The sequence below is a fragment of the Podarcis erhardii genome (genome assembly GCF_964252035.2).
Source record: "Podarcis erhardii genome assembly, chromosome: 2".
In the NCBI taxonomy this organism is placed as follows: domain Eukaryota; kingdom Metazoa; phylum Chordata; class Lepidosauria; order Squamata; family Lacertidae; genus Podarcis; species Podarcis erhardii.
Window position 1 is genome coordinate 27,747,333 of NC_138498.1, and position 12,074 is coordinate 27,759,406.

A 12,074-nucleotide genomic window follows, 5' to 3' on the forward strand; every position below is an offset into this window, starting at 1 on the left:
GCAGCTCACCTAGTTAGGCCCTTATTTTTATTCATTTTAAATTTTATAAAGTTTTAAAGTTTATACTGCCTTTAAGGGAGAGAGGGCTCCAAGGAGATGGACATTTAGAATAAACTTATAGCAATTAAATGATTAAAAGCTAGTAAAAATAAACCACAAACATCCAGCCCAAAAACACTCTCAAAATGAAGACCCCCCCCCGCCTTTAATGAAAAGCTAAATCTAGCTTTATTTACTTGCTATCTCTCATACTCTGCAAAGCACTGGTGACAGATTAGGATTCCTAAAACCAGAAACTCCTAAAGTAGCATCTCCTGGAATAAAAACTGTTTGCAGATGAACAGTATCTCAAACCTCTTTTCTCACCAAGGCACTGGGAACTTCTAACAGAGAGACCATTGTCTCAGGGCATTAGGCAGAATGCAGTTTTTTTTGTTTTGTTTTGTATTTTAGCCGAGTCCATTCAAAGTCAGTGACTTGAACCTTTGGCGCAGTCATTTTTAGAGCCGAGCAGGGGGCCTGCAAAGAGGGGAAATGGGAGAAGCCGTCCTAAACTGTTCTGGCCAAAGTCATCGCTGCAATTCTTTTCATGCTCCTTTATGCTGTGCCAACAACAACCCCGAAGATCCAAGGAATGGGAAGCCAGCGAAGCACAGTCCGAGACAGCTCCAACTTCCTCTCTGCATAGCGGGAAATACAGATACAAGCCCAGACCCTCACTCAGCAGTGCCCTTGGCTTAAAGAAGGTTTCACCAGCCAAAGCTGCTGGCGGTGGATATGGCCCATAAGCCTCTCCTTCTTTCCTTTCTTGTTGGCTTTGATCTCCAAACATGTAACCTGAGGATGTTTTGAAGCTCATGGCTGGAAGGAAGAGGAGGGGCGCAGGTGACGCAAAGGAACAAAGCAGGTGCCTGTTGAGGATGGAGCACAGGGGTTCAGGCTACAGAGGCGCATGTGTCTTTTGTTGGGCATCAAATGCAGCCCAAGGTCAACAGTTCAACGGTTCTGCTGAATCTCAGCCTGATGCACAGCAATGCACACAGAGCAGCAACGTCCCAGCTCAAGAGTCAAGCTCCTAGTCAGAGAGGGGCTTGAATATTCGGGAGAAGCAGGAATTTGGGGTTGAAGCACAGGGGAGGTGGGGGCTCAGGACCTGCAAGCCAATGATTCAACTGGTGGAGGCAGAGACATGCTGGGATGCTGTGGGATGCTCATGCAAAATTAAGAGGACTGGACGAAGTGAATGTTTCATATAGTGGACAGATGAAGAATTGGAAGTTCTTCACTTTCTGAATCTTATTTTTCTAGCTATCTCTTTTAACTTCTTTTCTTTTCTTCTTTCTTTCTTTCTTTCTTTCTTTCTTTCTTTCTTTTTCTATTATCCCCCCCCTTTTGTGTTTTTATTGTATCGAAATAAAAGTCTTGGTTTGGTTAAGAGGAAGGAGGGTGGGGGAAAGCTATTGAGCACTGCATTTTTCTCTATAAACTTTAATAAAAATTATTTTAAAAAAATAAGAGGAAAAAGAGAATGTGGATGGGAACTTAAGACTGCAGTTAAGAGGATGCAAAAGGAAGGTGATGACCTATCAGTATACAGTGGTACCTTGGTTTACGAACTTAATCCATTCCAGAATTCCGTTCTTAAACCAAAGTGTTCTTAAACCAAGGCATGCTTTCCCATAGCAGCGGGGGACTCAATTTACAAATGGAACACACTCAATAGGAAGAGAAACATGTTCTTATTCCGAGGCAAAGTTCACAAACCAAAACACCTACTTCCGGGTTTGCAGCGTTCTTAATCCAAGTTGTTCTTAAACTAGGCTTTTCTTAAACCAAGGTACCACTGTAGTTGGACCAAAAAAGATTTGCTGCTTATACAGAGAGGTCTTTTGGCCACACGCATTAAAAAAACAACCTCATCTGTGAGACTGAATGAGAACGAACACTTCCCATCGTGGTCGTGCTCATGCCTTCCCATCCCCGGCCCAACTCAGCGCATCAGCACAGGACCTGCAAACTGCTATTCACAGCCAAGTCACTGCTGCCTCTCCTCCCTCCTATCCCACCTGCTTGCTGCGTCCTGCCCTTGATGGGGGCGCTGCGGGGCCCATCGCCTGCAGCATTGAAGGCCAGGATGGTGACAAGGTAGGCGGTGTAGCCAGTCAGATTCTTGAGTTTGACGCCATTCTCCGGCAGGAAGAGCGTTTTCACCCGTTCGGTTTCGTTCTGCCGCTGGGCCTCCCAGAAATAGATCTGTAGGGAAGAAGGAAGTGGGGCATAGTGAGGAAAATTGGGGGGGGGGAGGAGTAGCACCCATTTTTCTCTTTGTGGTCACCAATGCGTTTCCAACAATGCTGCTCTTCCACTCCAAAATGTAAAGTGTCATATATATGTATATACTGTAGTTAATTAATATTGTTCGTTCCTTGGAATCGCTACCGCCTTTATCAGCATAATAATTTCCTCAAGTCATACAAGTCAGGCAGTAGCTCAAGCATCTAGAACAGAGGAAAGGGAACTTGTGGCCTTGCAGATGTGGCTGCATTCCAGCTGCCATCAGCCCCAGCCGGCGTGGATAAGGGATGGTCACCTGGTTAGAACCGGATGATGGAGGCATATAGCAAGTTTGCCACAGTGAGTAGGGCTGCAGAGGGAGGGAGATTTAAAGAGGAAATCCAGAGATGGAGGGAGGGGCAGGTGGAGAGAGGGAGTCCATTGGCATGATGGCATAACTATGACTGTGCCTTATTATCCTGGGTAACAGCAGATGCCCAGGTACAATGCTAAAATAGATTTTACTCTTGGCTCTCTGGCCACCGTCCATTATTTTAACATCTCTCTGTCCTTTGTTGCTCTCTGCTACCCCAGTCCTTCGCTGTAAGTTCAGATGCAGCTAAAGCAAAAAACACTGTGTTCTTTCCAACTCAGGGCTTATCCACGCTTTACCTTTTCTCCGCTCTTTCCAGGCAGGGTCCACAATTTAAAGTTCCATGCCCAAGAGCCCTTTTTGGGCTCCGGATCTTTCCCAGTGAAAACCTGCTCTTTACAGCTCAATTGGAGCAAACGTCAATCCGTGGGAAACCTCGTATTGATGTTTGCTCCAGTTCAGCTTTAAAGAGTGGCGTTTCAGAAGGGAAAGCTTGGGGGCAATTTATTATTATTATTATTATTATTATTAGGCATTAAAATGTAGAGCTCTGCCAGGAAAGAGAAGGAAAAAAAGGTAAGTGTGCATAAACTCAAATTTACTCAAATAACTCAAATTTAGAAGAGGCCCAATGAAATCAATATGCTCGGCTAACTTAAATTAATCCCAATGGAACTCCTTTGAGATTCAGTTAGTTGGATACAAGTCCTTTTATATATATAAAATTAAATTATCTGTTTTCCAATTTAGAATATTCATTTAAACAACCTTAAAATATCAATGACTTCCCTTCTGCTCTTTCCATGGTTCATTTTGCATAACATAAATCCCTGCATATTTGATACAAACTACACCATTCAGCATTTCATTACTACTTTCATCAAAACTTATTTACACTGTTGAATTTTTCCTAATGCTGCCAACATTTTCAAGTGTATACAATTCCCTCCCCATATATTCAATAAACATTTCCCAATCTTCTTTAAACAAATGTTCTTCTTGTTCTCTTATTCTGTAAGTTAGATCCGCAAGCTGCGCATACTCCATCAGTTTAAGTTGCCATTCTTCTTTAGTTGGGACCTCGTTTGTTTTCTATTTTGGGACTAACAAAACACGGGCCACCGTAATGGCATACATAAATAAAAATTTTCAGGATACAAGTCCTAATGCCCAATAAATGTGTGTGCAAAAGTTTATTTCATTTATTCAAAGCACAGGACATAAATCTCCTTGTTACACACACAGAGAAATTTTCTTATACCTAGCTCATGCCACTATGTTCCAGAAACTTTTAAGCTGGCCTGTGAAAACACGTTTCCAAAGGCTATGAAATGAATTAAGCACCTCAAAAGATTTTCCCCTGAGGATTCTCAACGGGGAAGGTGAGCTTCTTCCTGCTTGGCAGGGGGTTGGACTCGATGGCCCTTGTGATCTCTTCCAACTCTATGATTCTATGATTCCGTTAAATGGGCACATAACAATTAGGACATGCTGGCCCCTGAACTAGGCAAGACAGCACAGGCGATCCATTTTGCAGCCTTGGCTCATGGGGATGGACTAAGAATGGAGTAGTTAACAGTGCACCTCTGAAGTCACTCTTGGGTGATATCCAGACTTCCACAGAGAAGCCGGACCATCCCACCAAGCCATGAAGTCAAGGCGCCGGAGAGACGGCAGCAAGCAGGCTCCATGGCAACACTTCCCGGGACCCATGGAGGTTTCTTAGGAAACAAGGAAGCAACTTTCCAAAACCGCAGTTCTACTGGCTTGTAAAGTGCCTCACTAGATCATGGATGGGATGCTTGAAGACAGGATGAAGAATGGCTGCGCAGGGATTGGCAAGAGGCTAATTCCAGTTCCACAATATGGTGGCTGGATGCTCTGTCATCTGCCACAATCTTTTTTTTTTACATAATATTTATTCCAATTTTAAAGGTTACAAGAAGAAAACACTAAATTCACACTAAATACAAACAGACAAAAAAAACAGAAAAAAAAACAAACAAACAAGAAAAACAGCACAGAAAAATACACAATCCAGGGGACAGGCTTTTAAGCACATTGCAAAAAAAGAGAGTCTATGCTGGGCTTGAACAAATCACATGAACAGCCCAGAACTAAGGGCATTTCACATGCCACAAACATTTCCCATCTGGATAGTTAGCCTTGGTGAAGACTTGACATTTTCATCCCCAAAAAAGTTTTTGATTTGAGTTTCCAATGAAATGAGGCTGCATTTTAATGTTTTATGTTGTATTTTAATCTTGTTTTTTAAGCTGTATTTCGATCAATTGTTTTTCATATTTGGTGTTAGCTGCCCTGAGCCCAGTCTTGGTTGGGGAGGGTGGGGTATAAATAAAATTTATTATTATTATTATCTCAAGCATATATTGTAATGGCCAATCTCAGTCTCCTGGAGGAATGCATCTGTTGTAAATTTGCACCTGACACAGGCACACTTTACAGTTTTAAAAGGTGCTGCGCTTGTGCATTTTGAACGCACCCATAAAAAACGTAAGGCGCAGAGCAGCCCTTAGTTCCCCAGGGACAAAAGCAATCCTGAGAAGGCACAGCATGTGAAACTCCAGTGTTTTATTTGAAGCTCAACAGCATCACTTGCAGGGGAAATGTAGAAACACATCCCCCCTCCCAAGAAAAATTCTTGCTTGTTTCATTTCCATTTTCCAACAGATATAGGGCTGCTGCAGTCACAGTCCCACCCTTTAAATGGATCCAGCCAGAATATCTGCTGGCTTTAAAGTAGATTCTGAACTGCTGAAAGGCACTCGTAGGCCAACGTGGTACCCTCCTGATGATATGGACTACAACTCCCATCATTCCTGACTACTACTCATGCTGGCTGGGGCTGATGTGAGTGGGAGGCTTACAAAATCAGAAGGGAATCACATGGGCTACCCCCAATCTAGCCTGACATCATGCACTGGAACACCATTCCCCATAACTGCGAGCTTTTTTAACATATTAGGCTGTAGAGGAATATGCAAGAAGACGCCGTGATACATTTATGTGGCAGCAGCAGCAGCAGCAGCAGCAGCAGCAACTGCAACTCCCTTTACAATCTCTGCAGTGCAAAAGGTTTCGACTCCTATCTACAAATATCCCCCAGGGCGACAAGTGCACCAGCCTTCTTCACCTGTAGCCCAGATCCCTCCCTCCTATGGCCTGGTACCTTGTAGCCTTGGATGTCTCCGTTCTGTGCCTCGGGGGGTGGCGGCTCCCAGGTGATGTCGAGCTGGGTGGCCGTGGCACTTTGGATAGCCACATTTTGTGGTGCAGCCGCAGGGACTGAAGAGAGCAGAACCGGATGTCAGCGAGAATAATAATAATAATAATAATAATAATAATAATAATAATAAATTTTTATTTATACACCACCCTTCCCAGTTCAAAAACCAGGCTCAGGGCGGCTAACAACAAATTTAAAACACTTAATTATAAAAGCAGCATAAAATACGGTATAAAAACATGAATAACAATAACATTCAAAAATCCATTAGATAACCCCCAGGGCTAGCTGGCTGAATTGGTCCTACTTGGGCCAGCGAGGAGGCCAGAGGAGAATTAGTTGTGGGGTCTTAGAGCAGGTGATCTTCATAAATGGGGAGGGGGAGGGAAGAGAAGGGAATAAAAGATCAGGCTGAATTCAAATTAAAGGCCAGGCGGAATAGCTCTGTCTTACAGGCCCAACAGAAGGAGGTTAAATCCTAAAGGGCCCTAGTCTCATGGGACAGAGCATTCCACCAGGTTGGAGCCATCACTGAAAAGGCCCTGGCCCTGGTGGAGGATAGTCTGACTTCCTTAGGGCCCAGGACCTCTATACTATGGTTATTCATGGACCTTAAGGTCCTCTGTGGGGCATACCAGGAGAGGCGGTCCCATAGATACGAGGGCCCTAAGCCACAAAGGGCTTTAAAGGTCAAGACGAGCACCTTGAACCTGACTGTATACTCCACCGGGAGCCAGTGCAACTGGTAAAGCACTGGCTGAATATGCTCCCATGGCAGGGACCCCGTGAGGAGCCTCGCTGCAGCATTCTGCACCCGCTGGAGTTTGTGGGACAGTTTCAAGGGCAGCCCTGTGTAGAGCGAATTACAGTAGTCAAGCCTGGAGGTGACCGTCGCATGGATCACTGTGGCCAGGTCGGGGCGGGAAAGGTAAGGGACCAACTGCTTAATGAGGCGAAGATGGAAAAATGCTGCCTTAGCTGTTGCTGTAACCTGCGCCTCCGTGGAAAGGGAGGCGTCAAGGATTACACCCAAACTCTTAACGGAAGGCACTGGCACTAATTGGGCCCCCGCAAGAGAAGGGAGTTGATTCCTCATCCCCATGCCCCCAGCCAGAGGACCTCTGTCTTTGAAGGATTTAGTTTCAATTGGCTCCCACGAAACCATCCAGCCACAGCCTCCAAGCATCGGGTCAGTGTATTCGGGGCTGAGTCGGTGTGGTGCCTGAGTTAATTGATGCTCTGACAAGTCCACGGAGAAGCAGGGACTGTTTTTTTGGTTTGGAATGGATGTTTGTTTACCCTACACGAGCTTCCGGGCTTGGCCACAGACCTGTCTGCTCTTGGGATCCACCCCTAATGACCTCTTGTTGGCAGCTGCCTCTGTATTGATTAAGGAATGGATCTGCTGGCTTGTTGTGTGGGACTGGTAGCTAATGGGCATGAGACATAGGCAGCTGCCTTATACAGAGTCAGGCCACTGGGTCCACCTAGCTCTACTGTCTGCACTGACAGGCAACAGCTCTTTGGCGTTTCAGTCCAGGGAGCCCTTCCCAGCCCTACCTGGAGATGATGAGATTTGCACCTGGGACCTTCTGCATGCAACGCAGATGCTGTACCACTGAACTATGGCCCTTACTTGTAGGCTTGCACTAGAGCTGCAGGCAATACAATTGGTTGCTGTTTTAGCCTGCCGGCCTGCTCCCTCCTCAGGCTTATGCTCTAAGCTCTCAGGAAGCACAAGGATATAGGGAAACTTGAGAGAGAAAACGGCTCCTAGAGGGGGAAAAAAAAAGACGCCTGGCTTACCAGCCTCTCCCACAAAGACTTCCTGTGGTGAGCTGGTGGGGCCTTCACCCACAGCATTGTAGACACTCATTCGGATCTCATAGCGGCGGTGCTTGTTCAGGTCTGCAGAGGTGAGATTGGAAAGGAGATTGTCATACATGGAGGCAGAGGCAGAGTTTGTTTCTTAATTCTGGCGTTGCCTTTAAAAGTAGTGGCGTATACATTCCTGGCTATGATCTGGTCTCACATTTCCCTCCTTTTTGTGTGCTCCTACATGACACCACTCCCACAACAGTACTAATTCCTTCACAACCCTTTGCAAAGCTGGCAGATGGTGCCAGGATATTTCTCCAGAAGGTAAGAGGACAGAGCAAGGGCACCAGAAAAAATTAATTGTGACGTCTGGCTTCCAGTATGTGAACCAGCACTTTAGAAAGCCTTCGTGGTTCTAACCAAAGCTAAGCAAGCTGAAGTAAACTTTGTTGTAAAACGAGTCTTAGGCTGCATACACGCTATATGTTTATACCATGTTCAAAATGCATTCTTTCCCTCAAATATTTCAGGCACTGTAATTTACTACTACTGCTTCCCAGCAACCCAGGCATGTGATAGTGCCCAGAATTATTTGAGGGAAAGAATGTGCTTCAAATTTGTTTTAAAAACATATAGTGCGTACACAGCATTAACAGGCCTTACAGTATGGAAAGGGAGATATTTCATGTAAGCAAAATTCTTCTTCATGAATCTCGGTCCTTACTTCCCTGCCCCTACATAAAGCCCCTAAATTTATCACAAATTTGCTCTCTATTATTCCACTCTAGAAGATAGGAAAGTACCCAAATTAACAGGGAAAACACCATAAAAAGCAAATGTGGACTGCCTGTGTGTTAAAACTGGGAAATCTACTCATGGGGAACTTGCACTTTCTTTTTTGCCAGATTAGGGGTTTTAATTGGAAGCGAAAGAAGCTATCCTTGAGCAAAGGTGACATCCTGGGTTCTAGAAAGTGATGAGCTAACAACAAAAACAGGAAAGAGCAGCTGTTCTCCCTGCTGCCAGTCACCTTCCGTAGGTGACGGTGCTAAAATCTAGATAGGAACCAGATTCAAGAGAGACCAGAAACACAAGCAGAAACGATTGCACAGACAAGAGAAGAAGCACCCACTTACTGTCCAGCTCGTATTGTGTGAGGGAGGCCTCAGTCAGGTTCCGCATGGCATACGTTGCTGTGGGGTGGCAGGTGGTCAGAAGGGAGAAGCAGTCAATGCAGGTTAGCCACATGTAAATAAACATCTCGACAATGCAAGCAGGACTAACAGACATCAATCAGGGGTGAGGAAGAAGCAGCTAGGAGAGAAACTCACAGCCACATCAAAGAACACCGAGAAGTCTCCAACGAAGTATTGGGAAAGGGGGGAAATATCTCAGAGGGGTTGTAGCTACCAAAGATGGACAAATCTGACCAGAAAGAGTTTATGGGCATCATGATAGCCTGGGTGATAGATCTTCCCAAATGACTCAGGAGCCAATTGTCACTGGATCCAGCAATTCCACAAAAAGGAAAAGTCTCTCTCAGAGAGAGACACCCTGGCACTAAAAAAGGTCGAGCTGATAGGGCTGAATATACCAACCACTTGCTAAGATCAATGTTTTCCATTTCAAACGCATTGGGAACAACAATGTATTATTCTAGGGCAGCTTCTGAATGCTTGCAGCGCTGACTTATGACTGCAAGGGAAAATGCTTGTCAAGTCACTTTTGTTACTGGAGAAAGCACTGGGTACACTGGTGCTTAAATCTTGGGCTTAAATCTTAGGACCAGCGCTTGTTATGGGTGGCTTGCTCTGGAATGATGGTTCCCATGCTAGTGTTTGTTGGCTTTTTTGTTTGTTTGTTTTGCTTTTTCCAGTTCCCAGAACCCTTGCTGCTCACAAGCATACTCACAGGTGAGTTCTGCCCATTTTGCACCGGGATTACCGATACTGCGTGCAGTGAATCCTCGCGCCCCTTCGTATGCCAGCTCCCGGTAGCGGATGCGAAAACCTAGTAAGATGCCATTGATTCTGTCCTCAGATGGAGCCTACGGAAGGAGAAACAGATAAATCAATGAGGGACTCACAAACTATATTTGCTTCCCCTTGCACAGCTGACACTTGCGAGACCAGCTTTCAACACCTGCTTTCTAAAACCGTCACCTCCCATTGCCCAGTCAAAAGCTGGAAGTGGTGCTAAAATGCCAGGGTTTCCCTTCCCTGTCACTGCCAGGAGGGAAGCATCACTGGAGACTGGCAAAAGGCGCCTCAGGATCTTTATATGCTCTTTGCCTTGAGGAATGGATGGGTTGGGTGTACTAGCCAAACTACTGATGCCGAACTCAAGCCAATATTTCACACTGGTTTGGTTAAACATTTCTGTTTCCCACTTTTCAGATCCTCCATACCCTTCCACCACGCCCTTGCTGCAACACACAAGCAAACTCAACAGAGTCCACAGTTTCGTCACCAAAGTCACCTGCCCCATTTTGACAGCAGAACCTTCTTTTGTGGGTGGAATAAAGAATGCTGAGCTGGGGCTAAAGTGCGGAAACTAGGTACATATCTGCGCATAATAGACATGGTTGCAAATCTTATGACCGTTTTCAAACTCAACTTTCTAAGACCATGCTCAAGACCAGGTATAGGCAAACTTGGCCCTCCAGATGTTTTGGGACTACAACTCCCATCATCCCTAGCTAACATGACGAGTGGTCAGGGATGATGGGAGTTGTAGTCCCAAAACATCTGGAGGGCAGACTTTGCCTATGCCTGCTCAAGACAGAGACACTACCAGATTTGCTGGCCATCAGAAATAAGCTTAGAATGCCACCCAGAACCACTGTGCAGCACAGTCATGTTTCATTGCTCGGAAGCTTTTCCCCAAGACAGCGAGAACTCCTGAACATTCCAGTTCTCCTACTCATCAAGTTCCAATGAGGGAGAAAGAAAAGGTACATCACCCTACCTGCCAGCGGATCAGTACAGATGTGGTGGTGTGTGGGGTCACTGACAAGATAGTGGGAGCTTCCTCTGGGGCTGAGGGAAGAGGGGGAAAATATATATCAGTCAAATACAAGAAGATCCAAGCTGTTCTTGCTTGTCTTCATGAGACACAGAGCCCTGAGAAATGGCATGCTACTTGTTGTACTCAGCTGACAACTTGCCCTTGGTGGTAAAGGCCCAAACTGGTTACCATTTTACAGATTATTGGTGGCTTTTGCAATTCCAAAGCAGGGAGACAATGGTTTTTGATGACGGAACATTTCCACGATGTGGAATATCTTGGGTCCAGTTGGTATTGGGTGTCCTTTGCCCTCTGTACAATCTGCTCTGCCCATCATTGTCCCCTCCCTATCCCCTTTAGAACCATTTGTTTCCTCGAATTACAGTGGTACCTTGGTTCTCAAACTTAATCTGTTCCAGGAGTCTGTTTGATTCCTGAAACCATTCAAAAACCAAGGCGCAGCTTCCAATTGGCTGCAGGAGCTTCCTGCACTCAACCGGAGGCTGCGTAAACTGCGTGGGATGTTCGGCTTCCGAAAAATGTTTGCAAACCACAACACTCAATTCTGGGTTTGCGGTGTTCAGGAGCTGATTTGTTTGGGAGCCAAGCCATTTGACTACCAAGGTACCACTGTATTCTTTTTCTTTCATTGACTTCTGGTTTCTCTACAGATACCGCTCTATGATGCTTTCATGTCCCTATTACCGCTCTTCAAAATTACCCCCAACCTTTCCCATCTACCGGTTTTCTCAACCCCAAGGTGTCCGTCGCAACACTGGTTTTGCAGTCCACAGCAGCCAGCCTCAGCTGCAGCCCCTACTCTCCTCCTCTGTTCTAACAGCATCAGGGCCACTTCAGGCAACGTGCAATGCATGGAAGAGATTGGCCCATAACGAAAGGATATGCAAAGCTAGATGTGGAAGAGGGAGGGAGGTGGTTGAGGATGAAGACAGGTGACTGCAGACGTTTGACTAGGTTCAAACTCTTTCCTGGTTCTGTTTTTGTGATCTGGATGCAGGAGTGAACGGCTGAAACAGCACTGCTCCAGGTAGACTGGAAGAGGTAACCACTCTATGTACACTGCAATGGTTTCACTTGCACGAGAACTTCTGCTCCTATAACCAGAAGAGGAAAGTGTCTCGTTCTAAAGTAACATGATTTAATGCATTCACATACCAGCCTGTAGTGTGGTGAGTGACTCTGACTCTTCACTGTATTCGCTGTCACCAATATCATTGGTTGCCTTGACCCGGAATTTGTAGGTAGTGAAGGGTTTCAGCCTGCAAAGGGAGCACATGGTACTTGGCTTGTTTTTGGCAGAAAACCACAAGATACAAACAGGTGCACAGGTCTTGC

General features: G+C 45.6%; 1 protein-coding gene across 10 annotated transcripts in view; it reads right to left on the reverse strand.

The window, feature by feature from the left end:
• The window catches only part of SDK2 (sidekick cell adhesion molecule 2), a 338,404-nt gene that overhangs the window by 20,197 nt on the left and 306,133 nt on the right, over positions 1-12,074 (reverse strand). For 9 of the 10 annotated variants that reach the window (XM_081849481.1, XM_081849479.1, XM_081849488.1 and 6 more), the window contains exons 31-37: positions 11,895-11,998; positions 10,680-10,750; positions 9,624-9,759; positions 8,849-8,905; positions 7,701-7,802; positions 5,838-5,953; positions 2,067-2,253 (exon numbers count right to left, since the gene is read on the reverse strand). In XM_081849481.1, coding sequence (XP_081705607.1) covers positions 2,067-2,253; positions 5,838-5,953; positions 7,701-7,802; positions 8,849-8,905; positions 9,624-9,759; positions 10,680-10,750; positions 11,895-11,998 — 773 coding nt within the window. The remainder of the gene's footprint in view (positions 1-2,066; positions 2,254-5,837; positions 5,954-7,700; positions 7,803-8,848; positions 8,906-9,623; positions 9,760-10,679; positions 10,751-11,894; positions 11,999-12,074) is intronic. The other variant, XM_081849483.1, reaches the window with a different exon arrangement.